This window comes from Podarcis liolepis (assembly GCF_965112155.1).
Source record: "Podarcis liolepis genome assembly, chromosome: 7".
NCBI classification, from domain to species: domain Eukaryota; kingdom Metazoa; phylum Chordata; class Lepidosauria; order Squamata; family Lacertidae; genus Podarcis; species Podarcis liolepis.
The window spans coordinates 82,721,179-82,747,281 of NC_139561.1; the positions used below are offsets into that span (position 1 = coordinate 82,721,179).

General features: G+C 50.8%; 1 protein-coding gene and 1 long non-coding RNA gene across 7 annotated transcripts in view; one reads left to right on the plus strand and one right to left on the minus strand.

Annotated features, from left to right (window-relative positions):
* ERF (ETS2 repressor factor) overlaps positions 1-25,854 on the plus strand; it is a 39,767-nt gene extending 13,913 nt beyond the window's left edge. For 2 of the 6 annotated variants that reach the window (XM_083515545.1, XM_083515543.1), the window contains exons 3-5: positions 18,614-18,848; positions 21,033-21,148; positions 22,748-25,854. In XM_083515545.1, the coding sequence (XP_083371671.1) occupies positions 18,614-18,848; positions 21,033-21,148; positions 22,748-23,982 (1,586 nt within the window). In that variant the 3' untranslated portion in view covers positions 23,983-25,854. Of the gene's footprint in view, positions 1-9,690; positions 9,815-13,333; positions 14,920-18,237; positions 18,466-18,613; positions 18,849-21,032; positions 21,149-22,747 lie in introns of those variants that run through there. The other 4 variants (XR_014528889.1, XM_083515544.1, XM_083515547.1 and 1 more) reach the window with 4 other exon arrangements.
* LOC310711755 lies at positions 886-1,714 on the minus strand. The gene is made up of 2 exons (XR_014528627.1): positions 1,487-1,714; positions 886-1,166 (listed from the first exon to the last, which is right to left on the minus strand). It is a non-coding gene; the product is annotated as an uncharacterized lncRNA (long non-coding RNA).
* Positions 25,855-26,103: the final 249 nt, after the last annotated feature.

Consider the following 26,103-nt stretch of genomic DNA (forward strand, 5'->3'; position numbering starts at 1 on the left):
TGTGTGCGTCTTATGGAGCGAATGCAGGCTGCGCAGCTATCCCTGAAGCCAGGAGAGCGAGAGGGATCGGTCTGCACCAATCCCTCTCGCTCTCCTGGCTTCAGGGATAGCTGCACAGCGCCCCTTCAGCAAAGCGGCAGGAGAAATGGAGCCCCTTCCATTTCTTCTCCCGCTTTGCTGAAGGGGCAGTGGCGTAGCGTGGGTTGTCAGCGCCCGGGGCAAGGCAAGTAATTTGCGCCCCCTAACCTGTGGATTTGCGCCCCCTAACCCCCAGATGTTGCGCCCGGTGCGGCCGGGCCCCCCTGCACCCCCCATGCTACGCCACTGTGAAGGGGCACTGCGCAGAGAGGGAGAGAATTTTTTTTTTCTTGTTCTCCTCTAAAACTAGGTGCGTCTTATGGTTGAGTGTGTCTTATAGAGCGATAAATGTATGTAGCTCAGGTTTGTGGGCTTTCCTTCTCCTTCTTGTCCCTGGGCCACACTTTCTCAGCGGCATTAGGCAGCAGCATACCAGATAGACTAGATGGGCACTTCATCAGGAACACGGGAAACCGCCTTGTACACTGAATCAGGCCAGTGGTCCACCTTCCTCAGCCTTGCTTACACTGACAAGCAGCAACTCCGTCCAGGATTTGGGATAAGATTCTCTCCCAGCCCAAACTGGATATACTGCGGATTGAAACTGGGACCTCTGCCCCTGAGCTACATTCTCCTCCCCCAAAAGCAAGGCTGACCCAGCAAGACTTTTCTTATGCACTCATATTTTTGTATGCTCTGCAGTCCTCGTGCCCCTAGATTACATGGAGCAAAAACTGCATTGCACATCCTGTTTTAAACACAGAGCTTTAATATCCACGTTGGGGAAACTTGTGTTTTCTGTAGTGCTTGGTCCCCCCCTCCCCCATTTTTGTTATTTTCAAACTGCGTATCCCACCTTACTTGAGAAACCGGGGTTTATTTGCAGACCAATTGAAGGCGGGCGACAACAGTTGTTCAGAATATTTGCGATACTTGGCTGTCACTCAGTGACAGGCCACATGCGTTGCATGCAGAAGGTTCCGGGTTCAATCCTGGCCATCTCAAGGCTGAGAGAGACCCACCTTAAACCCAGAGAGCCTCTGCCAATCAGTGTAGTCCATACTGAGCTAGATGGACCGGTGCTGTGGCTCGGTACAGTGGTGCCTCGCAAGACGAATCCGTTCCATGATTCTCTTCATCTAGCGGTTTTTTCCTCTTGCGAAGCAAGCCCATTGACGGATTAGAGGATTAGCGCTATTAGCGGCTTTTAGCGGCTTATCAGCTTATCGGATCAGCTTAGTGGCTTAGAAAAAGGGGGAAAGGAAAAAAACCCTGCAGGAACTCGCAAGACATTGTCGTCTTGCGAAGCAAGCCCATAGGAGATTCGTTTTGCGAAGCACCTCCAAAACGGAAAACTCTTTCGTCTAGCGAGTTTTCCGTCTTGCAAGGCATTCGTCTTGCGGGGCACCACTGTATGTTCCTATCTTCCTAGGAATGCTGCCGTAAGTGTCTTCTTAACCAAGGGCATATAGGTTAAGAAGACAACTACGTAGGTCCACACCAAACATTTAAAAGGACATGGCTTCCCCCCGGAGAATGATGGGAACTGTAGTTTGTTAATGTAATGCAGGGGGCCAGCAAACTTTTTCAGCAGGGGGCCGGTTCACTGTCCCTCAGACTTTGTGGGGGACTGGACTATATTGGAGGGGGAATGAATGAACTTCTATGCCCCACAAATAACCCAGAGATGCATTTAAGACTGGAAAAACGGGAAACGGAGAAAATCAAAATTGACCCCCACATGGAAATAGGTTCCATTAAACCATGGGTAAGCAAACGAAGGCCCAGGGCCCGGATCCATCCCAATCGCTTTCTAAATCCGGCCCGTGGACGGTCCAGGAATCAGCGTGTTTTTACATGAGTAGAATGTAATGGGAATCGCAGCTTCGTATAAATCCCCAGGATTCCAACCCTCCAACATTTCTCCGATGAAAACAGGGCTGTCCTATTCTGTAACAATATTGCCTGTCTGACTGGGTTGCCCCAGCCACTGGGCAGCTTCCAACATATATAGAAACATAATAAAACGTTAAACGTTAAAAAAAATAATTTCTCTATACAGGGCTGCCTTCAGATGTCTTCTAAAGGTTGTGGAGTTACTTATGTCCTTGGCTCAGGATTCACATAACTCCATACCTTCCAACATTTCTCCATTGAAAATAGGGACGTCCTAAGGAAAAGCAGGACATCCCGGGATCAAATCAGAAATTGGGACAGCTTCTGTAAATCCGGGACTGTCTCTGGAAAATAGGGACACTTGGAGGGTTGGGATTCTTTGGGAGAAGCTGCGTACTTTAAATATCCGTTGAATGTGCTTTACACATGGGTTGTGTACAGTGTAAATATCAGCGTCCTAATGCAGCTTGGCACTGTGCCCTAGTGGCCTCCTTGATACCGTAGCAAGCCTATTCCCCCACCGCCCAGATCCCCACTGTGCAAGTCCTGCAAAATTGGCTTTTGCAGAGAGGCGGAGTCTTCATGGCACTCTCCATGGACATGAAAGGAAAGTGGTCTGTGCCTGTTGTCCTCAGGGGAGCTTCCTGATCAGCTCTTCCCTCCCTGCAGCCAGGCCCCGGTCTCTGCCTCTCCCCACCCTTGCCTGTCTGCTTGGAGGATGGAATCTTCTGAGCTCCCCAACATGCCCGGACAGGGATCCCTCCCCGCTCACATTCCTTCAGATCTGCTGCTGCCTGTTCCCTCTGTGCCCCGTGGCCCAGGAACGAGTGAGTTGCCGTTCCCACCCCTGATCCTTCACTTTTGTGCTAGCACCTTCTCAGCTGCACTCCTTCCCCCTGGAGTGTCTGTTGATGCTCCCTGTGCTTTGCGGCAATCACCTCGCCCAACCTCACAGTAGCACCGAGCAGCCAGATCATTAATATTCCTGCTTTACAGATGGGGAGATGAGACGGTGACAGACTGTTTGTGAGCCCAGGAATACCCCTGGCTAGGCACGAATCTGGACAAGGAGCTTCACGTCTCACGAGGCCAGGCTCTAACCTGTTTACACAAAGGCCTTGCTTCTGTTTCAAACTTCTGTTGGCCCCAAACTTTCCTTTGTCAGCAGCGTAGCAACCCCACCCCCCGGCTCCTGAGGCACAGCTTTTTTTAGGAGACCCCCAAAAAAGTTGTTGAACTTTTTTTTAGAAAAGTTGAGAAAACGCACTGTAAATTGTAGGTGCCGTTTTCTTTTTCGTTTCACTTTTCCTATCTAAGTACAGTGGTGCCCCGCAAGACGAATGCCTTGCAAGACGGAAAACTCGCTAGACGAAAGGGTTTTCCGTTTTGGAGGTGCTTTGCAAAACGAATCTCCTATGGGCTTGCTTCGCAAGACGAAAATGTCTTGCGAGTTCCTGCGGGTTTTTCCCCCTTCCCCCCCTTTTTCTAAGCCGCTAAGCCGCTTATCAGCTGATCCGATCAGCAGATAAGCCGCTAAAAGCCGCTAATAGCGCTAATCCGTCAATGGGCTTGCTTCACAAGACGAAAAAACCGCTAGACGAAGAGACTCTCAGAACGGATTATTTTCGTCTTGCGAGGCACCACTGTATATGCATCAAAAGTGCTTTGCAACGACCTCTTGGTTTGCTTCCTTTCCATTTTATTTTTTTGCACATAGAAACCTGTAGAGCAGTGGTTTTCACTCAGCCTTTGGGAGTCCATGGCTCCCTTGACCAGCCACATTCTTTCTGCAGCTCCCCGGTGGGAGACACTTACATGACACATACGACTTGGGGTCACGACCTTCCTTTGTGCGGGGCTCCAGCTTGGCACAGGAACGTAAGGAGAGAACTGCAGGATCAGGCGAGTGGCCTATCTAGTCCACCATCCTGTTCTCACAGTAGCCAACCAATTGCCTGTGAGAAGCCTCTGAGGACCTAAGTCAGGAGTGCCCAAACTTTTTCCAAAGAGGGCCAGATTTGATGAGGTGAACTTGCGTGAAGGCCCACCAAAGTTATTGACCTTTATTTAAGATTGAAGTTGTTGAGCTTAGCCTAGGACTCGCCGATCAGAAGGTCGGTGGTTCGAATCCCCTCAACGGGGTAAGCTCCCGTTGCTTGGTCCCTGCTGCTGCCATCCTAGCAATTCGAAAGCACGTCAAAGTAGATAAATAGGTACCGCTCCGGCGGGAAGGTAAACAGCGTTTCCATGTGCTGCTCTGGTTCACCAGAAGCGGCTTAGTCATGACTCGGAAGCTGTACCCCGGCTCCCTCGGCCAATAAAGCGAGATGAGCGCCGCAACCCCAGAGTCAGTCACGACTGGACCTAATGGTCAGGGGTCCCTTTACCTTTACCTTATCCCGGAAATAAACTGCCACAGGGACTGGATTAAACTGACCGGCCGGCCGGATTAGGCCACGGGAACGGACTTTGGACATGCCTGACCTAAGTGCTCCAGCCGTCTCCCCTGGCATGCTAAGTTACAAACTGCCTTTCTGACTGAGCCAGCCCTGGTTATTCAGTCTCCCGTCTAAGCAACTGGCCAGGTTGGAGACCTGCTTAGCTTTAACAAACATACCTTAATAGCATCATGTGCCATCAGAGCATTGTCTGGATCTTCTCCCCCACCCTCCTCCTCCTCTTATCTGCATTGTATCCTTTCCCTGTTCCTCCAGGCTATTCACAGAATGTTTTGCAGTTCTTTCCTCTTCCCCAGATTCACTCTTGCTCTTTGTTTTTGATCCTGTGCAAATTGCTGGCTGGCCTCCCCCCCCCCCCCCGTTTTAAATACACCCCAGGCTATTTGTAACAAGTGGCAAACATCTTCCTCCATGGCCTTCCCTGCATCCCTGGCTGCAATTTGGCCTTCTCCAAAGTCTCGGAAGCAGCTGGATTCTGTGCCCTGTTCCCAGATTCTGTAAGGCAAAAGGTGGCGGACTTAATTTTATTTATTTATTTACTAATTACATTTATCACCCACATTCCCCCCCCAAAGGGAGCTCATGGTTCCCCCTCTCCCCATTTTATTCTCACAACAACCCTGTGAGGTAGATTAGGCTGAGAGAGACAATGGCTGGTCCACGGTTGTCCCAGTTATCCAGGTTTTGGACCCTGGCTTCCGCAACTCTGGTTCTTGGATGTTGAAAGGCTCTTTTATTAAAAAAACACACTCTGGAACTCAGTATGGTTGTTCCTCATATTAATATTAATTAAAATGCATCATAAAACAAGAAAAACCAACTCCACAAAGCACATTTAAAAGCCCTTAAAAAACACACCCTGTGAGGTCACTAAAACGGGGGGAATGGAGTATACCTGAAGGAGTGTCTCCACCCCCATCATTCTGCCCGGACGCTGAGGTCCAGCACCGAGGGCCTTCTGGCGGTTCCCTCATTGCGAGAAGCAAAGCTACAGGGAACCAGGCAGAGGGCCTTCTCGGTAGTGGTGCCCGCCCTGTGGAACACCCTCCCATCAGATGTCAAAGAGATAAACAACTACCTGACATTCAGAAGACACCTGAAGGCAGCCCTGTTCAGGGAAGTTTTTAATGTGTGACATTTTAGTGTATTTTTGGTCTTTGTTGGAAGCCGCCCAGAGTGGTTGGGGAAACCCAGCCAGATGGGCGGGGTACAAATAAATTATTATTATTATTATTATTATTATTATTATTATTATTATTATTATTATTATCTCTTACCAGTTTATTTATATATTACATTTGTAGCCTGTCTTTCCTCTCAAGGGAGCCCAGGGCAGCCAAGGTCTGTCTGTCTATCTATCTATCTATCTATCTATCTATCTATCTATCTACTCACCTTCCTTCCTTCCTTCCTTCCTTCCTTTCAAAAAGTACTCTAGAGCCCCCCCATAAAATCCTGCACCCCCACCCCTGCATGGATGGGGCTCCTCAGTACTCACTGAGTACTGAGCATAGTGTGATTTCACCACAAAATATTCGACCCTTCAAAATGTTTTAGGTGTTGTAAAATCTCAGAAGTCGGGTGGAGCTCAGAAGCAGGACTTCCAGTTGAGTGCCTCGCACAGCTCTTTCCAGACCTCTATGACTAGGCAAAGTAGGGTAAAACCTAGTGTGCCACTCCCCATTCCCTCCCCCCACAAAAAAACCCAAAGAGCAGGGCCTTCTCAGTGGTAGTGCCAAAATCATGGAATAATTTTGACCAGGTGTAGCCTTTGTATGGGCTTTTCATGGTCTTGGCCTTTCCCCCTGTGGTGCTGTCAGGGCAGGACTTTGCCAAAGGACTTCACCCGGCAGAATGAGCTGTAAAAAGCAAGCACAGCAACAGACAATACTATCTTTAAAACCCACAAAAGACTCTGAGGTCCAGAGCCTAAAATTATCTAACTGCTTCACTTCTCTCCGAATTTCTCCACACATATGTCTCAATGCAGTCCTGCCTATGAACTTTGGTCCTTCAGCCTCAGCCACTGGACGGATTCCTTATGTGACTTTGGAACTCGCTTTTGATCACGTATATGATACCTACTGTCGTCGTTTCCCTTCCATACTCTCTCCTTGCAGTGCAACTTTTTTGAACCCTTGGCTAGCTCCTTAGAGCACAGTCTTATTATCCAATAGGAACGTAAGGATAGCCTGCTGGATTAGGGCAACGGCCATCGAGTCCAACATCCTGTTCTCAAACTGGCCAACCCGATGCCTGTGGGAAACCCACAAGCAGAATCCAAGCACAAGTAATAATAATAATATTAATAATTTATTATTTATACCCCGCCCATCTGGCTGGGTTTCCCCAGCCACTTTGGGCGGCTCACAACAGAATATTAAAAACACAACACAGCATTAAACATTAAAAATTTCCCCGAAGTCTTCTAAAAGTCTTCTAAAAGTTTATTTCATTGACATCTGGTGGGAGGGCGGGTGCCACTACCGAGAAGGCCCTCTGCCTGGTTCCCTGTAACCTCACTTCTCGCAGTGAGGGAACCACCAGAAGGCCCTCAGAGCTGGACCTCATTGTCCGGGCAGAATGATGAGGGTGGAGATGCTCCTTCAGGTATACAGTGGTACCTTGGGTTACATACACTTCAGGTTACATACTCCGCTAACCCAGAAATAGTGCTTCAGGTTAAGAACTTTGCTTCAGGATGAGAACAGAAATTGTGCTCTGGCGGTGTGGCAGCGGCAGGAGGCTCCATTAGCTAAAGTGGTGCTTCAGGTTAAGAACAGTTTCAGTTAAGAACGGACCTCCAGAACGAATTAAGTACTTAACCTGAGGTACCACTGTACAGGGCCAAGGCCGTTTAGGACTTTAAAAGTCAGCACCAACACTTTGAATTGTGCTTGGAAACATACTCTCCCCTCCTGCAGTTTCCAGCAACTGGTATTTAGAAACATTATCGCCCCCAAACAACCATCACCATCATAGCTAGTAGCCATTATGGCTTTACGCTCCATGAATTGGTCCAGTCCCCTTAAAAGTTACCCAAGTTGGTGGTCATCGCTGTCTCCTGTGGGAGTGAGTTCCCTAGTTTAACGTGTCCATGTCTACTTATGGTAAATCCCATTGCATTTAGTGGGGCTTTCTCCCTGGTGAGCAGGTTTAAGATTTCAGCCAGAGCCCTCATGGCTTGCTAAACATAAGTACAGTGGTACCTCGGTTTTTGAACGTCTTGGAAGTCAAACGTTTCGGTTTTCAAACGCCAAAAACCCAGAAGTAACTGTTTTGGTTTTCGAACGCTTTTCAGAAGTTGAACGTGCCACGTAGCTTCCGTACTGAGTTTTCCGTAAGTAAATGCTTCAGTTTTCGGATATTTTGGAAGTCGAACGGTCTTCCGGAACAGATTACTTTCGAAAACTGAGGTACCACTGTACTGAAGTTTCATTTCTTTTATTCCTTTACTCTCCCTTCCATCTTCCTGTTGCCTTTCGGGACAGTGACCTGTTTTCTTGAGCACTCTAAAGTGCTCTGTACATTGACAGTACTATAAAAATAAAATCATAGTGTGTGTTTCTAGGTTAAGACTTCTAAAAATTTTTTATTTATTCAGTGTCTAAGAATGGTTAACTCTGATATTATAGTCAAAGAGAGTTTGTTTTAGTTGTGTTTACTATTGTATTAGTTTTTTATATAGGTTTTTTAATATTTAAGGAGCTTTTAAGGAAAGGCTGTTATGTAATTTTATAAATAAGGTACCCTGTCTTGTACAGCATCTTTTACTTTCCTTTTTTTGGCACTTAAAATGATGAGCCCTGTTGTATCAGACTACTAAATCTACAATCCTATACATACTTAGTGGGAAGTAGGGCCGGGCAATATATTGATATATCGTTCAAAATTGGTTTGACATCTATATTGTAATATTGGTTTTTATAATTTTTACCTGGAATTAGAAAATGAATCGTGATGTGTGTGTGCCCGCTATGCAAAAATCACAAAGTGGGGGAAACCTTGAATTCAGCCAATGCCTCTACATAACTCCATCTTTATTTCAGACATTTTGATATATCATTATATCGCAAAGTTTAGCTGGTGATATTGATATATTGTGATGTTGCAAACCAAATATTGCCCAGCCCTAGGGGTGCAAGCCCTGAGATTTATGGATGAAGGGCAGTGTGCAGATTTTATTTTTATTATTATCATTATTAAATGCAACAGGATTTAATTCTGAGTGAATAGGATTGGGCTGAGCATGCTCTTTACATCACTAGCCCACAAAAAGGGCATGGATGCAATCACCTTGCTCTGCAACCAGTATTGATAAGATACACTTCCTTTGAAAGTGGAAGTTCAGTTTAGGTATCATGGCTGATAGCTGTTGATGGACCTCTCGTCTCTGGATTTGCCCGACCCCCTTTCAAAGTCATTTTAACCAGCAGCCATCACTGCTGAGTCTTGTGACAGTAATTCCTCAAGTTAACATATAAAAAAGTGGGGGAAACGAATCCAATAGGTGCACACTGGCTAATTTTCCGCATGCAGTAATTTACACAGGTTCTACCTTGTGTAAATAAATATAAATAAATAAAATAAAATGAAGCCTAGCTTTCCTCAGCACAAAATTAGGCTTGCAATAGGTCGGGGAAATTCCTTACATGTCTTGGTTTTCAGGTGTGAAAATGGCATCGGAGAATTTTGCAGAATTGGCAAAATGTCAGGGGAAACCCGGATGTATACCAATGCAATGGGAAAAGCAGCTCAAAAAGCTTTGAAATCACTATTTTCAGGGTAGGATTTCCCCAAAAAAGCTCAACACTTTGGGTTTCTTCCCAAAAAAAGCTTTATAATTTTGGTGTGTTTCTTAAAGAAAATCTCAGCAATTTTGGTGGTTTCCTAAAAAAAAATCTCAACAATTTTGCGGGTGTCAGGAATTTTACTTTTTGAAATATGGCAACCCTAACAAAATCTTCCTGGCACTCCTGCTACTAACATTTGTTATTACAGAAAGGGTGGGGGGAGGCTTGTAGGTGCGTGCCTCATCTCTCTCCCAGACTCCCACCCACCACCCACCCATCTTCCAATTGCCTTCCCCCCTTAACTTCCCAAGTGCACAACTTTCTATCCCACTCCGGCCCGCGGCTCCACTCCGCGCGGCCCCTTTAACTTCCCCCTCTCTCCCCGAGCTCTGTGGGCGGAGCCGAGCCAGGCTGGGGCGGAGGGGCGGGCTCAGCGTGTCCATGGCGACGCGGCGGTGACGTGCGAGAGGGGGGCGTGGGCGTCCCGGCTCCATATGAGGCGGAGGGGGGGAAAGCGAGGGGGGCCAGAGCCCGAGTCCAACCCGGCGGCTGCAGCGCGAGGAGCCATGAAGACCCCGGCGGACGCAGGTGGGGACCGCGGGAAGGTCCCAAGCTTGGGTGGGGAGATGGGGGTCCCTCGGTGGGGGAGGAGTAAAAGGGGGGGTGTCGCTTTGGGAGGGGGGGGTCGGCCGCGGCACGTGGGCTTGGAAAGTTGGAAAGATGCGGGGAAGTTTTCCCAGCAAAACGACCCCGGGAGAGTTCGGACTTTGGGCGTCCCGGAGGGGTAAAGGGGTAATCGTGCGTTATCTGTGCGCAAGAGATTCCTGGGTGAACCGAGAGGGACGGATCCTGCTCCGGAGGAGGGGAAGGAGGAAGGGGAGACGTTTTCTATACAATCCTGCAAGGAGCGGCAGGGATCCACCGGGGAGCGAGGGAGGGAGACGAGGCAAGATCCGCAGCGGGCTCCGGCTCCCGTGCCTGGAGTGAAGCTGCAATGGAGGTTCCTGCAGGGAAGGGAATGGTGTGCAAGCAAGTTTTTTTTTCTCCCTTCCCGCCCCCTCCTCCTCCTCCCCCTCCCGGAGTCCATCTCTGGCAGCTAATGGAGGCTACTTAACTCTTGTTTCCTGTCCATCGAGCCTCTCGGGGGAGATCCTTTCGCAGGGAGGCGGGCGAGGAGCGGGAGGCAGCCCACCCCTCTCTTCTCCGGGCTCCGACGGAGTTTGCGAGCAGGAGCGGCGCAGGGACCTGTTGCATTTCCCTGGCCGGCTCCGTTTCGCGCGTGGCAGTGCCCGCTTGGCCTCGGGACGGAGCGCTCCAGCCGGGAGTTTCCGCTGCTGTCCTGGAATGGAGGGGGTGGGGGGCGTGAGCGGAGTTACGGGGGCGACTTTGGGGGGGATCGGGGGCGCCCTGGGTGCTTCTCTCCCGCCCCCCTCCGGCCCGCTTGTTCTGCAGTGGGTGCTGCTGGCAGACTGAGGGGGCAGGGAAATGAATGGGGGGGTGACTGAGGCTGTGTGGGCCCTGATTTGTGGGGGTGGAATCTGCGTGTGTGGCAATTGTGGAGGCCTCGGGCTATGTGTGTTTCTCTCCCTTTTTTCCGCTCTCTACTTCCCACCCCCAACCGTCCCACTGCCGTGGGGTTGTGGGAGTTTTTGAAACCGGATTAGCTTCGGTTTCGGATAGACTGAATCCCGGTGGTTTTTCTTTGGGGGGCTGTGGGGTGGGGAGATGTTGGAGAGACGTTACTCAACGCCACGTTGCCGAAACCGGATTAGACATCCATAGCCGAATTGGGGGGGGGGGGATTTTTGCGTTCGCTTTGGAGAAAGGGGTGCACTTCGGATCTGGGGAAGTGGCCGGGGCGCTCTCCTCCCGTCCCATTGTCACATTGGAAGCGATTAAAAGTGATAAAACGGTAAAAAGACAAACGAGGCATGTGATTTCCTTTTCCCTGGTTACTGTGTGTGTGTGTTATATATTCCCCCGCAAAAAATATATATATCAAATCTGGAGAATATTGTTGGCAAGTGGAAACGGTTCACGGCGCATCGCGGCGTGTGTGTATGTAAATACGGAGAGAGGGGAGCCCGTGGAACGGAGAAAAAGTTACAAAGCGTTCCGAACTGGAAATTCTGCGTTCGAAAAAGGAACTTTTGTTTCCGACAAACAACGTGGTGTTAAGGTGGCCTGGCGGGGATGGTCAGTGAAAGCGCGGCGGTGTGGTGGGTGGCCTTGTAAGTTGTGCATTAGTTGGTTTGGGGGTGGGGGTCTCATGCCTCCTTTATCTCCCTCAAACTCCCCACCACCTGAAACATAAGTAAGCCAGGTACATGGCGGGCGGGGCCCTCTTTTACACCAGCTGGCAAATGCTACCTTAAATGTAGCTTCGGTATTCTTGTAGCGGGTTGGGGGGGGAGGTTAATCTCCAACCTCAAATTCTGGACTTTAACCTCTTTATAAGGAAGGGGGTGTCTCTGTAGAAGAATGCCCTCCCCTCCCCGCTTCTTGAAATAAAAACAAAAAAAACCCCCAAGATTCAAAATCCGGCCTGAGTTGAATTCACTGGATTGGCGAGTGTGGGGGGAGGAATTGCTTGCCCACCTTTAAGCGGGGTACACTTAGATGTGTGTGGGAGTGTTGTCGGATCACTTTTACTAAGCTGGGCTCTTGCGGGGGGGGGGGTTGCCGTCTTAAAAATGGCCTTGCAGCGGTTTCCGTTTGAGGGCAAGTGGTTGGTGGACTTTGCTCCTTGAAAGGAGTTTGCGCGGGGGGGGGGGAGGCGGATACGAAATAAAGCTGAGGTTGCATTAGGAGGTGGAGAAACAATTTGTTTGAAAGGGGCTTAAAAAAATCTTTTTGCATTGTGTGTGTGTGGACAGACAACAGTTCCTTTAAATTTTATTTTTATTTTTATTTGGCAGAGGCTCTGGGGAGGGGTCAGATTCTTTCCTCTGTTCTCTTCTCTCTCACCCCCCCTCTCCTTCCTCTCTCTCACTCTCTGGTTTTGTTCAGAGCTTCCACCCCATCCCCCCCTGGCGCCACCCTCCCCCCTCCCTTCCGAGCCCGATTGTCTGTCTCCTGGAATCTTGTGTGTCTTTTTTTTTTTTGAAGTGCTTCTGTTCGGACTTGTCTTTCCCTCACACCTCCTCTTTTGCAGTAATCGAGGCCACTGAAAACTCTTCTCTCTCCCCCCCCCTTCCCCTTAAACTCTGGGAAAGTTCTTTTCTTTGGGCGTCTGTTTAAAAAAGGAAGAAAAAAAAGAAACCCTAATAATAATTCCTGGGCCTCGCCCAAGCCGCTAGGAAAATAAAATCTTGCAGCGTTAACCCCCATGTTGGAATCTTTCTCACACACAGAGCGAACGCAGATCCCAGATCTGAAAGCATTCAGATCCCAATTGCAAGTTTTTCCACCGTCTGAAAAACGCTTAAAAAAAAAACCCCATCAACTTTGTTTTTGGCGCGGGAGGGGGGGGAGGAAAGAGGTGTCTGGCTTCGTCTTTATTGCCACCCCTCGCTGGCATGCTTCATGCAGACGGCCTCTGATGTGGCTTCTACTAACTGAGCGTGGGCCCCCCTCCCTCCTCCCCCCCTCACCCCGCTTGCCTTGCTGAAAGCCAGAGAATGGTAGACTTGTGCATGTGGCTTTAAGAAAGCTGTTAGTATTGGGGAGTGATGTAATATTAAGGGTCGTCCCCCCCTTCTGAAGCCGGGATTGAATTCCAGCCCTTTTAGCTTCTGGCTCCGGGGATTAGTCACAGGGGTGGTGTGGTTTGGAGTGTGTAAAAGGGGGGGGAGTGTGTGATTTAAAGAGATATCAACTTAATTTCCAGTTTTCTTCTCTTCTCCCTCCCCCCTCCCACTTTTTCTTCTTCTTTGCTGTCTTCCAGGAAATCCCTGAGCAAATAACCATAGAGCCCCTTCTTCAAAACAGACCATAGTTCCTTGGAGGGGAGGGGAGGGAGGGAGGGTCTCTGTGTGGCTAGCCTTGAGTTAGTCAACCAGACAAAAGGAGGTAAAGTGTTTTTAAGATGGAGTCCCCTTTCAGCTGAGCTTTGAAATAAAACACACACACACACATGCTAGAACTCTGGCAGGCAGGAGCAGTTTCAGGCCCCCCCCATACACACACTTTTTCTCTCTCTTAGGAAGCAGTGGAAAATAGGAAGGGGGGCGTGGAGGGCTTGGCTTGGCCAGAGGAGCCTTAAGCCAAGCCTGGGGTTGTGAACACTGTGTGCATTGTGTGTACGTTTTTCCTGCGCCTTGCTGCTCTCTCGCTGTCAGGGAAAATACCCCTAATTGCCTTCAGTTCCCCCATCTGGGGCATGTGCATGGGTCAGAGGTGTTCTCCCCCTGCCTGCCCTCTCTGGGACAGAGCTGTGGCTCCGGGCTGCCCTCCTGCCACGGATGGGTTTGTGTGGCATGGCTGGTATCCCTCACTCTCTGCCTTGGAGCCCTGCAGAGATGGGGAAATGGGGTGGGCTTCGTTTGATGAGAGAGATCTCTTGCCAGTGGGGCATCTGGGACCCATAAAAGACTGGGAGAGGTGGCTGGAAAGGGTTTGGCGGTGATGACAAACGCTCTCCCTCCCTGCTTGGTATGGCTTGGGTGGGTGGCAAGGACCTGCCACGAGCTCTGTGGTAGGGACGGCTGGTGTCTCGTCGTCTTCCCCCACCCCACCCAGCCAGCCAGTCCCTTGGCACAGGCCTGCCTCCGGTTCGTGCCAGAGCTGGGGGCACTGCCAGCCAACAGACGGTGGTTTTTGCCGCCAACCTCCCCGTGGGTTGGCAAAGGAGGTGGCTGAGTTGGTGGAGACATGGTGGCAACAGCCATGGGCTCAGGGTGGGTGGCAGCAGAGGACTTGTTGAAACGGTCTTGTGCCTCTTCCACTTTGGAATAATGGGGGGGGGAGGGGAGAAAACCCTCTTGGCTGTGGCGTGTTGTGGTAGGACTTGGAAGGCACGGATAATAGGGTGGGTGTGATCCTGGGTTCCTCGGTTTGGGTGCCAATGGGACTTTTGTGAATAAAGAAGGAAGTGTGTGTGTGTGTCTGCATAACTACTTCTTTATTTTAGTAGAGGAGATAGCAACCTAAACCCTTTCCCTGGAAGATTAAATCTCTGCAGCCTGATCATTGCGAGGGAGCTTCTGGGTGGGTGTAAAATGATAAGAGGATTGTGTCTTTGAGCAATGGGGCAATGCAACAAGCACCATCCTCCTTTCTCCCCTCTTCTCTCTCTCCCGGCCATAGGAACAGGAATGTGCCTGGTGCGTTCCTGGGAGGGTGTTAGTTGGTGAGAATCTAAACAGCAGGACAGGGTCTGCAGGATAGGCAACTGGAGGGGAGGAGGGTGTTGGAAGAGCTTGCCCTTTTAACCGGCTGTCAGCTCTGCCAGGCTCTTCCTCTTCCTCCCCTTCTCCTGCCATAGGATCTTCCAGTTGGCTTGCCCCCATAGCAGGCACCCCACACTTCGTTAAGAGGAGACCAAAGTTTTGCAAGAGGCCTTTCCTCTTTAGCTGACGGGACTCTATACCCCCTTCCCTCCAACCGCCCTGATCCAAAATGATGGTGCCAGCTTGGAGGTCAAGCCCGACTGCAGGATTGCCCTGCAGAGAAGAGAAGAGCGGGGTGGACCAGGAAGCCAAATTTCCTCTCCCCCCAGCCACCACCACTCACCTGAGGTCTGATGTACACAGGTGAGTTGGTTCCAGCATGCAATATCATGGGCACACGCACCATTCTTTGTGCAACATTTAGCACATCAGTGGGGCCCTGTAGGTGCGTCAAGGATCCCAGCTTACATTGGATGGAGGTTTACAGTCCATTTGGAAGGCCACATGTTCCCTATCCCAGACTTTTTATTTTAGGGGCCTTGCAAATGTTCGCTAGCATCCCTGAGGGCCAGCCTGCATCTCGCAGCATCAGGTGCAATTGGGTACCACTATACACATACACAGTTTTTGTCTTGACAACATGAACACTGCCATTTTTCTATTTTTTTTTTTAAAAGGGTGGAGGTATAGCCCTCTCCCACAGATAGGTCCTCCTGCTGACACCCAGGCTATCCTGGTACATGAGATTTCTGCTTCTTTTAATGTGTGGTGTCCGTGTCTGGAAAAGCAATCCTATGCAAAGACATTTCGGGGGAAGTTTTGCATTGCTGGGAGAAATGCCCTGATTGTCATAATCATGTGAAGGGCCCCCACCCGCCTTAAACTCCACGACGGAGGGGAGGGGGTTGCTCCTCCGGCTCTGTTACACCCCGGGAGGACTCCGCTGGTGGGGGTGGCGGGGGGGGAGTGTATCTGGTAGCACCAGCCGGAGAACAGTAGCCCATTCAGCACACTGTGTTTAGTTCTCTGCAGGCGGCTGATGTCACGGCCTTCCCCCCCTCCTTTTTCCTCCACCGCCTTCCTAATTAGTGAGAACAGGACTGTGTGTGTGTAAGAGAGAGAGAGTTGGGGCTGACTCACATGCTGCAGCCGGGGGAGGCGAGGGGAGCAGGGCTGGCTTGTTTCTTCCCCGGCCCCCTCTTTTTCTCTCGCCCCCCCCTTCCACCCTCTTCAAACTCACAGGAACTGGGAGATGGGATGTCGTCCACCCACTCCACTGCTGGTGGAAAACAATTGGGGGGCCTGGATGGGACGCGAAACCAGGAGTCACGCGGGGCATATAGGGGAACCTAAGAAGTACCTGCAAATGGCTTCTCCCCCCCCCCTTCCACCAGCCCCAAACAGGTGCTACTGAGCTTGATGCTTCACAATGCACTCCTTTTGTGAAGAAGAGGGAGCAACTTGCTCCAAACTTTCTCCTCTCCCCCCAAAAAACGTGGCTGATATTGGGGAGAAGGGACCCCGCTGCTTTTCGAACCAAGAGTCCTGCGTGGGCACCTGCGGTATCCGGGGCTGCTTTTGGGGCGGGGGGTTGCTGTGGCTCCCCATGCCGCCAGTGCGTAGTTGTGGGGTGCCTGTGACTGCCTCTCTCCTTGGGGTGCTGCCCAGTTCACGCTGTGCCTTTTCTCCCTTCCTCCCCGTTTATTTTTAGCCTCTTGTCTCCCTTGCTGTTGCCTGTTGCTTGGAGACTGGTACTTTGTGGGGGGGGGGGGAGCGGGGTGGTTTCTGTTTGTAAAAGGCCCTTGTGGTGCCAGGGAGCAAGGCAGCGAGGAAGATGCTCAGCTGAAATTGTGGTTCGGGGGGGGGCGCTGCACAACTCTGCTTCCCCATCCCTGCCTGGACCACACTTTAGCCCTGCCCTTTTGCCTGTTGGGGAATTCATGGGTGCCGGGGTTGCTGGGACACACATGCAACACAGAATAGCTTTGGAGCGCCCCCCCCACAAGGCATGCATCTATGGGACCCACCTCTAGCCCTCCCGCCCCCCCTCTCCTCTCCAGATGACATCACCACCCTAATGGCTTGGTCTGTGCGCCGAGATGCCCTTGAGCCGGCGCCCGCCCGCGTCCCCAGCCTCCATTACAGGGCCCTGAATTATTGATGGGCTCAGAGCGCCTGGGGTTTGGGAAATGGGAAACCACAGTGCCCCCCTCCTCCCCCCCCCGACAAAGCTCAGACACCCCCCTCCCCCAAGGCATTGGGCATAGGCTCAGCAATTTCAAGCCAAGGAGATCATGATGGGTTTGGCAAAGGGGGGGGGGCGGAGAGAAAAGCGAAGAAGGTTGTGGGGTGGTGGTCTCCCTAAAACCACCCATATACTCGTTGCTGCGTGAGGGAGTTCAACTGCTTTCTCTGTATGGATTTTGTGTGCCAGGCATGCCCTCCTGACCCGTACACAAGAGTGGCATTGCCCTTGGAGCTGAGGCTGCTGGACCCAGGACTTGGGAAACCTGGATTCAAATCCCCCACCCAGTCTGTTCGCTGTAACTCGGCCTGAGCTACCTCACAGGGCTGTTGGGAGGGTTTACATACAACCCTGTGAGCCTTGTTGACAAAAGGAAAGATGGGGTGTAAATAAGTTTTAAACCAAATGGTGGGTTCGCGTGGCACTGGATTTGTGAGGCGCGCAGAGGTCAGAGCGTGTCCAAACTGGAAGGGCCCCCAGGATCCTTTAGGGAGAGCTCCCCCCCCAAAAAAAAATCACTTTAACTTGTGGGTGATGGGCACACCCCTTCTTTTCATCGGGCCTAGTGGGAGGCCCCATTCCCTGCAGGGCCAGCATGGAAACAGCCCTATTGTTTTCCCTTCCGACTTCCTGTTTATGAGAGGGCAGCTAAAATTTGGTGAGGTGGGTGGGAACAGACGTGTTATTTCCCCCCCCCCCAATCCCAGGATGTGTCGGAAACAAGTCTGTGGGGTGTTTGGGGACCCCCGCCTGCGTCCCACCCTCCTCAAAAAAGTTTTGACCCTTGGTGCTGCCAACGCAGGCCTACCACGCACGGGGTAGTCTTAGGCCTTGGGTGTGCTTCTGACGTCCTCTTGTGTTTTCCAGCCCCCCCCCCCCGCTGCAGCCCCACAGCCACCCCCCTCCCCAGGAATGCTCTGGGGCTGGGCTAGGCTGCTGCCTCGTGGCTGGAAAAAAGGGCCCCTTGTCTGGGAGCTGCTGACCTCAGCCACTAACCATCCCCCCCCCTTGCCCAGTGAGAACATGGCACAAAGAGCCTTCCTCCCCCCCCTTTCTCCTCCCCCCCCTTTTAAACATGTTGATGCTTCCCTCTCTCTCTGTGCCATAATGGGGCTGATTCTTCCCAGAGTTGCTGAGCTGCACCCCTTAGGTCTCCCCCCACCCCTTTGCTCAGTGTGTGTTTTGCTCTCGGGGTGGAGATTGTTATACAGGTATGGGTCCCCGGGGCAGGACTCTGTAAGTTTGCTGATGGAGGCCACCAGCTCTGGCTTCTTCCCCCCCCCCCTTCTCCCTCCCTCCCAGGTAGAGGGAGGCTTAACATCAAGAGGCAAGCCTGGGCTGTTCCTCCCTCCCACCCACGCTTGGAGGAGGATCTGGTTGGGACCCAGTCTGGAAGTCGCAAGGCGGCTTGGCCGGCCTCCCAGCCTCCTGGCTGCACAAGAGGAGAGGCGGCGGCGGCAGCAGCAGCCGCCGGTTTCCTGTTTTTCCCCTCCCTGTGTGTGCGCTGGGGGGGTAGCAGGGAGGGGAGAAAAATCCATGCGCCTCGTAGTTTCATCCTGCGGGGAGATGGGCCGGCGGAGTCCTGAACTTCCAGCCCTCCCTTGGCTGTAACCACTGTGCCCTACTGCCAGCACTTACCGATGGGATGCGGGAAGCGGATCAGAGTATGGGAAATGGCAGGACCTTTGTTCCAAGTCTCCCCCTTCTTTTTCTTTTAACAGGAAAATTATTTGCTTCTCTCTCTCCCTCCCCGCAACCTGGCTGCTGCCTCCTCCACCCCGAGCTGGCTAACTCTACTTTTCTCATTGCCAGGGTTCGCCTTCCCAGACTGGGCCTACAAGCCAGAGTCGAGCCCTGGCTCGCGCCAAATCCAGCTGTGGCATTTCATCTTGGAGCTTCTGCGCAAAGAGGAATACCATGATGTCATCGCCTGGCAGGGGGACTACGGCGAGTTTGTCATCAAGGACCCGGACGAGGTGGCTCGCCTCTGGGGGGTGCGGAAGTGCAAGCCCCAGATGAACTACGACAAGCTGAGCCGGGCCTTGAGGTGAGTCTGGGGGGCGGGAGCTGGCAGAAAAGGGAAACCCCGAGAGTCCGCTTCCCTTGTCCCTGCCTTCCTGGGCTGTTCGAATCTGGCTGTGTTTTTCATGCCTGTGCAACTGCTGTGTAAACTCTGGGAACCAATATATGGAGTGGAAATATGTACCCTGAGACTGCAGCCTTTTTTATTTTTTAAACATTGCATGGTGCTAGTCCTTAACGGCTCCAGAAACAGCTTGGCAGCACCTGGTTAAATCCAGAAACAGGGCTGAGTGAACAGAGGAGGAGACTCCAGAGTTCATTGTCTGCCTCCCACTTCGTTTGTGAACACTCTTCTCTGCTTAATCGTTTCCCCCTGTCTGACCACTCACACAGATACACTATTTTCTGAATCTTCAGAGCAGAATGAATTGTGGAAGCCGTCAAATGTTGCCTCCTTCATTCTGAGTTTATTTTTTGCTTTCGTTGGTACATAATACATAATGTTTAAGAAATCATAAAACTGTAGGGTTGGAAAAGGGACCATGAGGGTCATTTAGCCCAACTCCCTGCAGTGCAGGAATCTTTCATTCATCTTGGGGCACAAACGCATGACACTAGTGCCACACACACAAGCTCCCAGTTCTCTGCTTTGTTTTGTTCTGCTCACCTTTGCAAAAGAGGCTCGGCTCAAAATGTGTGGCACGCGTGTGAAACCGCACCAGCCCATTGTGCCTGGCCATAGTATTGCTTTTGGAACGGTGCCTCACCACGACCCTGTGAGGTAGACCTCTCTTGCTCCTCCCTGAGAGACAAGTCTTCCCATCACCCCAAATCCACAGGCTCAGGTTTGCGCTGGTTCTGTGTATCTAAATGGAAGACCTCTGTGGCTTTTTTTTTTTTTTTGCTGCGCCCCAATGCTCGTCACCCTCTGGCCGTTGACTGTGCTGTGCTTGCTATGGCTGATGGGAATTGTAGTTCAGCAACATCTGGCGGGACAAAGGTTCCCCATGCCTGATAACAGTGATTTGCATATAGTCCTGCCGGGAGGTTCCATCACTTTTGCAGAGGGATGGCTGCAGAGCAGAGGGTGCTGGATTCAGTATGATTCAGAAGCAGGTGATGAGGAAAGACCTCTGCTGGAGAACGGCTGCCGTTCAGAGCAGGTTGTGCTGGGCAAGATGGCCAAAGTCCAACATGGCACAAGGCAGCTCATAGTGCCAGAGCTGCAAGCTGGCATGATGGCCATTTTGGAGTCTGTACAGAGTTTGTAGCCGGAAAGGCACATTCACGCCATATACAGTGGTACCTCGGGTTACAGACGCTTTGGGTTACACACTCCGCTAACCCAGAAATAGTACCTTGGGTTAAGAACTTTGCTTCAGGATAAGAACAGAAATTGTGCTCCGGCGCAGCAGCAGCGGGAGGCCCCATTAGCTAAAGTAGTGCTTCAGATTAAGAACAGTTTCAGGTTAAGAACAAATTAAGTACTTAACCCGAGGTACCACTTATTTAAAACTATGATACCACTTCCTGCAAAGAATTCTGGGAGGTGTAGTTTGTTAAGGATGCTGAGAGTGGCCAGGATACCCTCTGTTCCCCTCCCAGTACTACAGTTCCCAGAGTTCCCTGTGTAGAGAGATTGACTGATAAAGCATTCTTGAATTGTAGCAGCATAGCTGTGTGTGTTTGTGCGCATGCACGTGTATGTGGTGGGGGAGGTTGATAAATCACTGTCTCCCCACCTCCGGTACCCACCTATGCAACGGGGAACATAACCTCACAGCAGGAAATAATATGCATGCTTGTGGGAGCCGACAACTCCAAAGAGACAAATAGAACAGAGGTTTCACTCTTGAATTGGCAGCAAGTAAGGGGCTTAAATCTGTTTCCGCCTCCTGTGAGATGGTGAAAATAAAGCTTTATGAATGTTCTCTAGCCATCACCTGGAGGAGATGGGTATCCCAGGCATCCAAGCAAGTGATACATTTCTTGTGCCACCATGAGGTCTAGAAATTTGTCTGTTGTTAACAGGTTGTGCTTAATAGGTGCCCAGGCTGCAAAAAACTCCAATCTGCTCTGAGTGTGGAGGAACCACAGAACCGCCCACCAAGTATTCAGAGCCTGAAGAGTTTCTGTAGTGGGTGTTCAACGGGGCTTGTGAGTCACTGACCTTCCTCTCCTCCTCCTCCTGCGCCTTGTCCTCCTTCAGGTACTACTACAACAAGCGGATCCTACACAAGACCAAGGGCAAACGTTTCACCTACAAGTTCAACTTCAACAAGTTGGTCCTGGTCAACTATCCGTTCATTGACATGGGCATGGCAGGTGAGTGGGGGGGGGGCAAAGAAACCAAAAGTTTATTTTATTTTTAAAAAAATATTTATTAAAGGTTTTAAACAATATAACCAACTTCACATTCACAACCAAAGGGAAAAAACACCATCGCAGTCAATACAAGAAAAACATACAAAAAAACAGAGAAAAAGCATAAAAAAGACATGAAAAAGAAAGAAAAAGATTCAATTTCTTAAGTATTATTTCCATAACCCTCTTTCTTGACTCCCTCACATCTCCCTTTTCTGTGTTCTCATTTACAAGATCTTATTCAGCAAAACTTCACCTTCTTTCAAATCTTATTTTATATTATACATTTCAACTATTATGTCTCCAATTTTTCCCCTTTATTTGAGCTTGACATAATATTGTTCAGATTTCAACTTTGTTCTTATAAACCAATTTTGCATACTCCTCTCAAATATGTCACTAATGCCATGTTATCTTCATATCCTGCATCATTCTAACATTCATACAGCAAAGAAACCAAAAGTTTAAACCAGGTGCAGGGCCTTCCAGGTGTTGTTGAGCTACAGCTCCCATCAGCCCCAACAATCGGGAGTCCATGGGCCAAGGATAATGTTGGGAGTTGTAGTTTGGCACCATCTGGAGGGCCCAAAGGTTCCTTGCACCTGACTCAAGTGAAGGTTTTCATTAGAGGAATGTTTAGCCGGCAAATGCATGTCAACATGCAGAAGAGGTGAAAGTGATGGGTTGGGGTTTTTTTTGCAAAGATTGGGGGTGCTGCCTTGGTGTACGAACAAAACACCCCTCCTCTATATGGTGGTGGCTACACATAGAAAGGCATAATGTAGAATCTAAATCTAGAATCCAAGTGCCTGCTCTTCACTGTGCACAGGGCCAGGGGCAAAGTCACCGGTTACAGGAATGCATGCGTTCCGTACATGAGGTTGAGTCCCTTATGTTCCTACCCAAAAGGTTTTTGGGGCTGTGCTACAGCTGATAGAAATTGAAGCCTGAAACATCAGTGGATGTGCAGTGAAGAAGCCAGAATAAATTGCACAACTTTTGGGGGCTGCCACCAAGAAGACCCTCTCCTGGGCCACCACTATCACCCAAATTTCTGAGGGAGGTGGAAGATTGGCTGATCTGAAAGCCCAGGAGGGTGTGTAGGGAGGGAGGTCGTCTTTCAGGTACTGTACTAAGATAGCTCAGTTGGTTAGAGCGGCGTGCTGATGACTCCAAGGTTGCAGGTTCGATCCCTGTATGGGGCAGCTGAATTGCAGGGGGTTGGAATAGCAGATCAGCAGGGTCCTTTCCAACTCTACAATTCTATATGTCAATCAAGGCTTTATACACGAATGGTGGGCACCTTGAATTAGGCCTGGAAACGGAACAGCTAGCTGATACTCGATAAGTACATGCTAGAATTTTATGTTGTCAACTCCCCTGAGATCTATGGATGAAGGGTGGTATGCAAATTTAATTTAATAATAATAATAATAATAGAATTTTGGAGGGATGTGATAGAAGACAAAGAAAGTGGGGATAGGACTGGGTCAATTTTGGCTACTTCTTCCTTCCTCCTCCCGTATGTTGGATCTCCCTAACTTCTCTTCGTTTCCGCAGGTGGGGCTGTGCCCCAGAGCGCCCCTCCCGTGCCGTCCGGCGGCTCCCACTTCCGCTTCCCCCCCTCGACACCGTCCGACGTGCTGTCTCCCGCCGAAGACCTGCGCTCGCCGGGCGTCTTCTCGGCCGTGGCGCGCCGCCTGGCGCGGGGCTCGGTCAGCGACTGCAGCGACGGCACCTCTGCCAACTCGGAGGTGGAGGAGTCCCTGGCTGAGGAGCAGCGTCGCGGCGGCGGGGAGCCCGGAAGCTTCCGGGGGCCCCCGATGCCCGGCCACGCCCGCTTGACGCACGACGGCCTCTTCCGGGTCTACCCGCGCCCACGGGTCCCCGAGCCCCTCAGCCCTTTTCCTGTGTCTCCCATGGCCGGGCCTGCAGGCCTCCTGCCCCCTCAGCTGTCCCCGGCCCTCCCCCTCACGCCCACGCACATGAACTACACCCCTTCGCCCACCCTCAGCCCCATGTACCCTGGCGGCTCCCACTTCTCCTTCAACCCAGAGGACATGAAGCGCTATCTCCAGGCCCACACTCAGAGTGTGTACAACTACCACCTCAGCCCCAGGGCCTTCCTCCACTACCCAAACATCGTCATCCCGCAGCCCCAGCGTCTTGAGAAGCCGCCCCTGCCGCCGCCACCACCACCGCAGGCCGAAGAGCCGCCTTCCCCTTTCAAGTTCAAGCTGCAGCCGCCGCCGTTGGGGCGCCGCAACCGCGACAAGCAGCAGCCCCCTGGCCTGTCCCCGGGAGAGTCCAGCAGCGGCATGCCATCCTCCTCCTCCTCTTCTTCCTCCTCCTCTGCCTCTACATCTGGGGCGGAGCCGCCTCTGGTGCCCCAGATCAAGGTGGAGCCCATTTCTGAGGGCGAGTCGGAGGAGGACCTGACCGTCGAGGTGACCGACATCAGCGAAGACGACGAGGACGTCTTCAAGGCTCCTCTCGTGCCTCTGGAAAAGCTGGAAGAGGAGGAGGAGACCCCGGCGGCCACAATGGCGGCCGCGCCCCCCGCCTCCCGCGCCGGGGAGAGCGGCAAATGCATCCCTCTCAAGCTGCGCTTCAAGCGCCGCTGGAGCGAGGACCAGAGGCTGGAAGCGGGCGCAGGGGCTGAAGAAACGGATGACAAGAAGGTGAAGGGGGAAGACGACGCCAGCAGCCACGGGGATGGGGTGGGCGGCCGGCGGATCAGCACTGAGCTGCAGCGGGCCACGGCCGAGCTGACCCTGGAGAACCGGGATTCCTAGAGCTGGGATGCGCAGCCCCCCCACGGCTCCCTTCCCAGGACAGACGGACAAAATGGGCAGGAGGGGGAAAAAGGGGAGGCTGGTTTTGCTGCCTTAACTCAGAGATTATCTTTTTACCTTTTGTCAGTTTCCCTTCTCTCCACCCCTCCGCCCCCTGTTTATTCCGGAAACTCTGTAAATTTTATTATTATTTCTTATCTGGAAGCCAGACGAAAAGGAAAAAAAAAAAGAGGAAAGAAAAAGAATTAGGGGGCGGGGCGAAAAAAAATATTGAACAGTTTTTACGTGTCTATATACATATATAAATATATATATATAAACTCTTTGCGGGGCGGGGGGATTTCTAAAAAATTAATATGCTGGGACGACTTTTAAGGGTTCTCTTTATTCCTGTTCAACCCCCTTTCCCTTAAAATCCTTTACGGTTATATAGTCCAAGGCCTTTTTTTAAAAAAAGAAAACCCCGCAGGAATAAGTAGGGTTTTTTATTTTTTAAAAGAACGAAAGCTCATAATTTTGGTTTTGCCTTCACAGGGGTTTTTAAGGGGTGGTCTTATTAAAAGAACCCACCTCCCCAATATTTCCCTTCTCTCCCCCCCCCCTTGCGATTGGCAAGTTTTAAGCACAATACACTTTTTAATCCTCTAGGGGATTGAGAAGAGAATTAGCCATATTTTTCACGCATCTCACTCCATTTTAATAGCTCCCGAGAAGTGGGGTGTGGGGTAATTAATATCCCCTTCTAACTCATATTATGTAGAAGTGATGTACCTTTTAAAAAATAAAATGCACCCCCCTCAACCACACTCTTCCCCTGCCCCACCAAAAAAACACAGAAACCAACCTCATTTTCTAGAGGTTCCTAGGGCAGAGAGAGTGGGGCTGCTCTTGAGTCTCGCTCCAGAGCATCGTCTTAATCTCTTCCCCCAGCCCATCTCTCCTATGAATAGTAAGTTGGTATATTTGTGAAACTTTGGGATCCAGAATAATGACAGAAGAAGAGGGATTTCCCCACCCAGTCCTCCAAAGAAACGCCTTCATAATCCATTGCTTTATGTAACCAAAAATGAAATAGTGGGCTTGGTCACAGTGTGCCCCCCCTCTGCCTGTCCCACTGTGGTCTTGGGTGGGTGGGAGTTCAAAGGGGTTTTTAAGTGCCTGTTGCAAGTGCTTTTTCCAAGAGAGTGGGCACTCCTATTTCTCTTTTTTCTCCCAACCCTACTTTTCCAATACTCTTTGTCCCACGAAACCCCCCCTTCCTTCCTCTCTCCACACCTCTTCCCCCACCCCCAAATTAAGGCACTGTTTCGCCACCTCGCTGAATAAATCCCTCCTCGAGAGGGAGGGCCGGAAGCTGCCCCACCTCCCCCCTTCTGTCAGAGAGGGAGATTTGGAGCCAGGGGGTGACTGCAGGATGACAGTGCCTTGCAAAAAAACAAAACAAAGCAGGGATCTTCTCCCCCCCCCAACAAACAATTGCGTACCTCCTAATTGCGCCCCCAACCCAGGCAGGCATACCCGCCTTTGTTTTCAGCTACCCCACATTCAAGCAGCAAAGAGACTATTTCCATGTCCCAGCAGGAGAGAGAAATGTTGTCTGCTGTTGTTTTTTCTGCATCCAGACGAAAAAACAAAACCACCACTCAAAACGGGTTTGGGAAGAGTGCTGTTAGCCTGGAAGGCTAGGTCTTCGATCATAATCTGCTGTTTGTCGGGTGGACATAACGAGGCATCATGCTAAAGGTTTTTTTTTAAATACAGCCTTATTCAAATTCTTGTACATATCGAGGAAATGGGGGTGTCTCATTTTAAGAATGTAAAAACAAAACAACAAAAAAAACACCAATAAAAAAGGGTTTTGAGATTTCATAACTTTGTGCTCCCTTAGAAAAAGAAAACGGCTTCGTGAATCTTGGAAAGTTACTGTTTAATGCATTGCTCTTGATTTGAGTGCATTGCTATAATGTTTCCCCAAAAAGTGGTTCTGCATTGACTGCAAGTTCTCTTCCAAGAACATCTGAATTTTGCCACATGAAGCTTAATAGTGGAAGCTTATTTCTCCACCTCTAGCTTCTAAGAGAGTGGGGATTATTGCCATGGATTTACAAGCAGAGTTTGGTA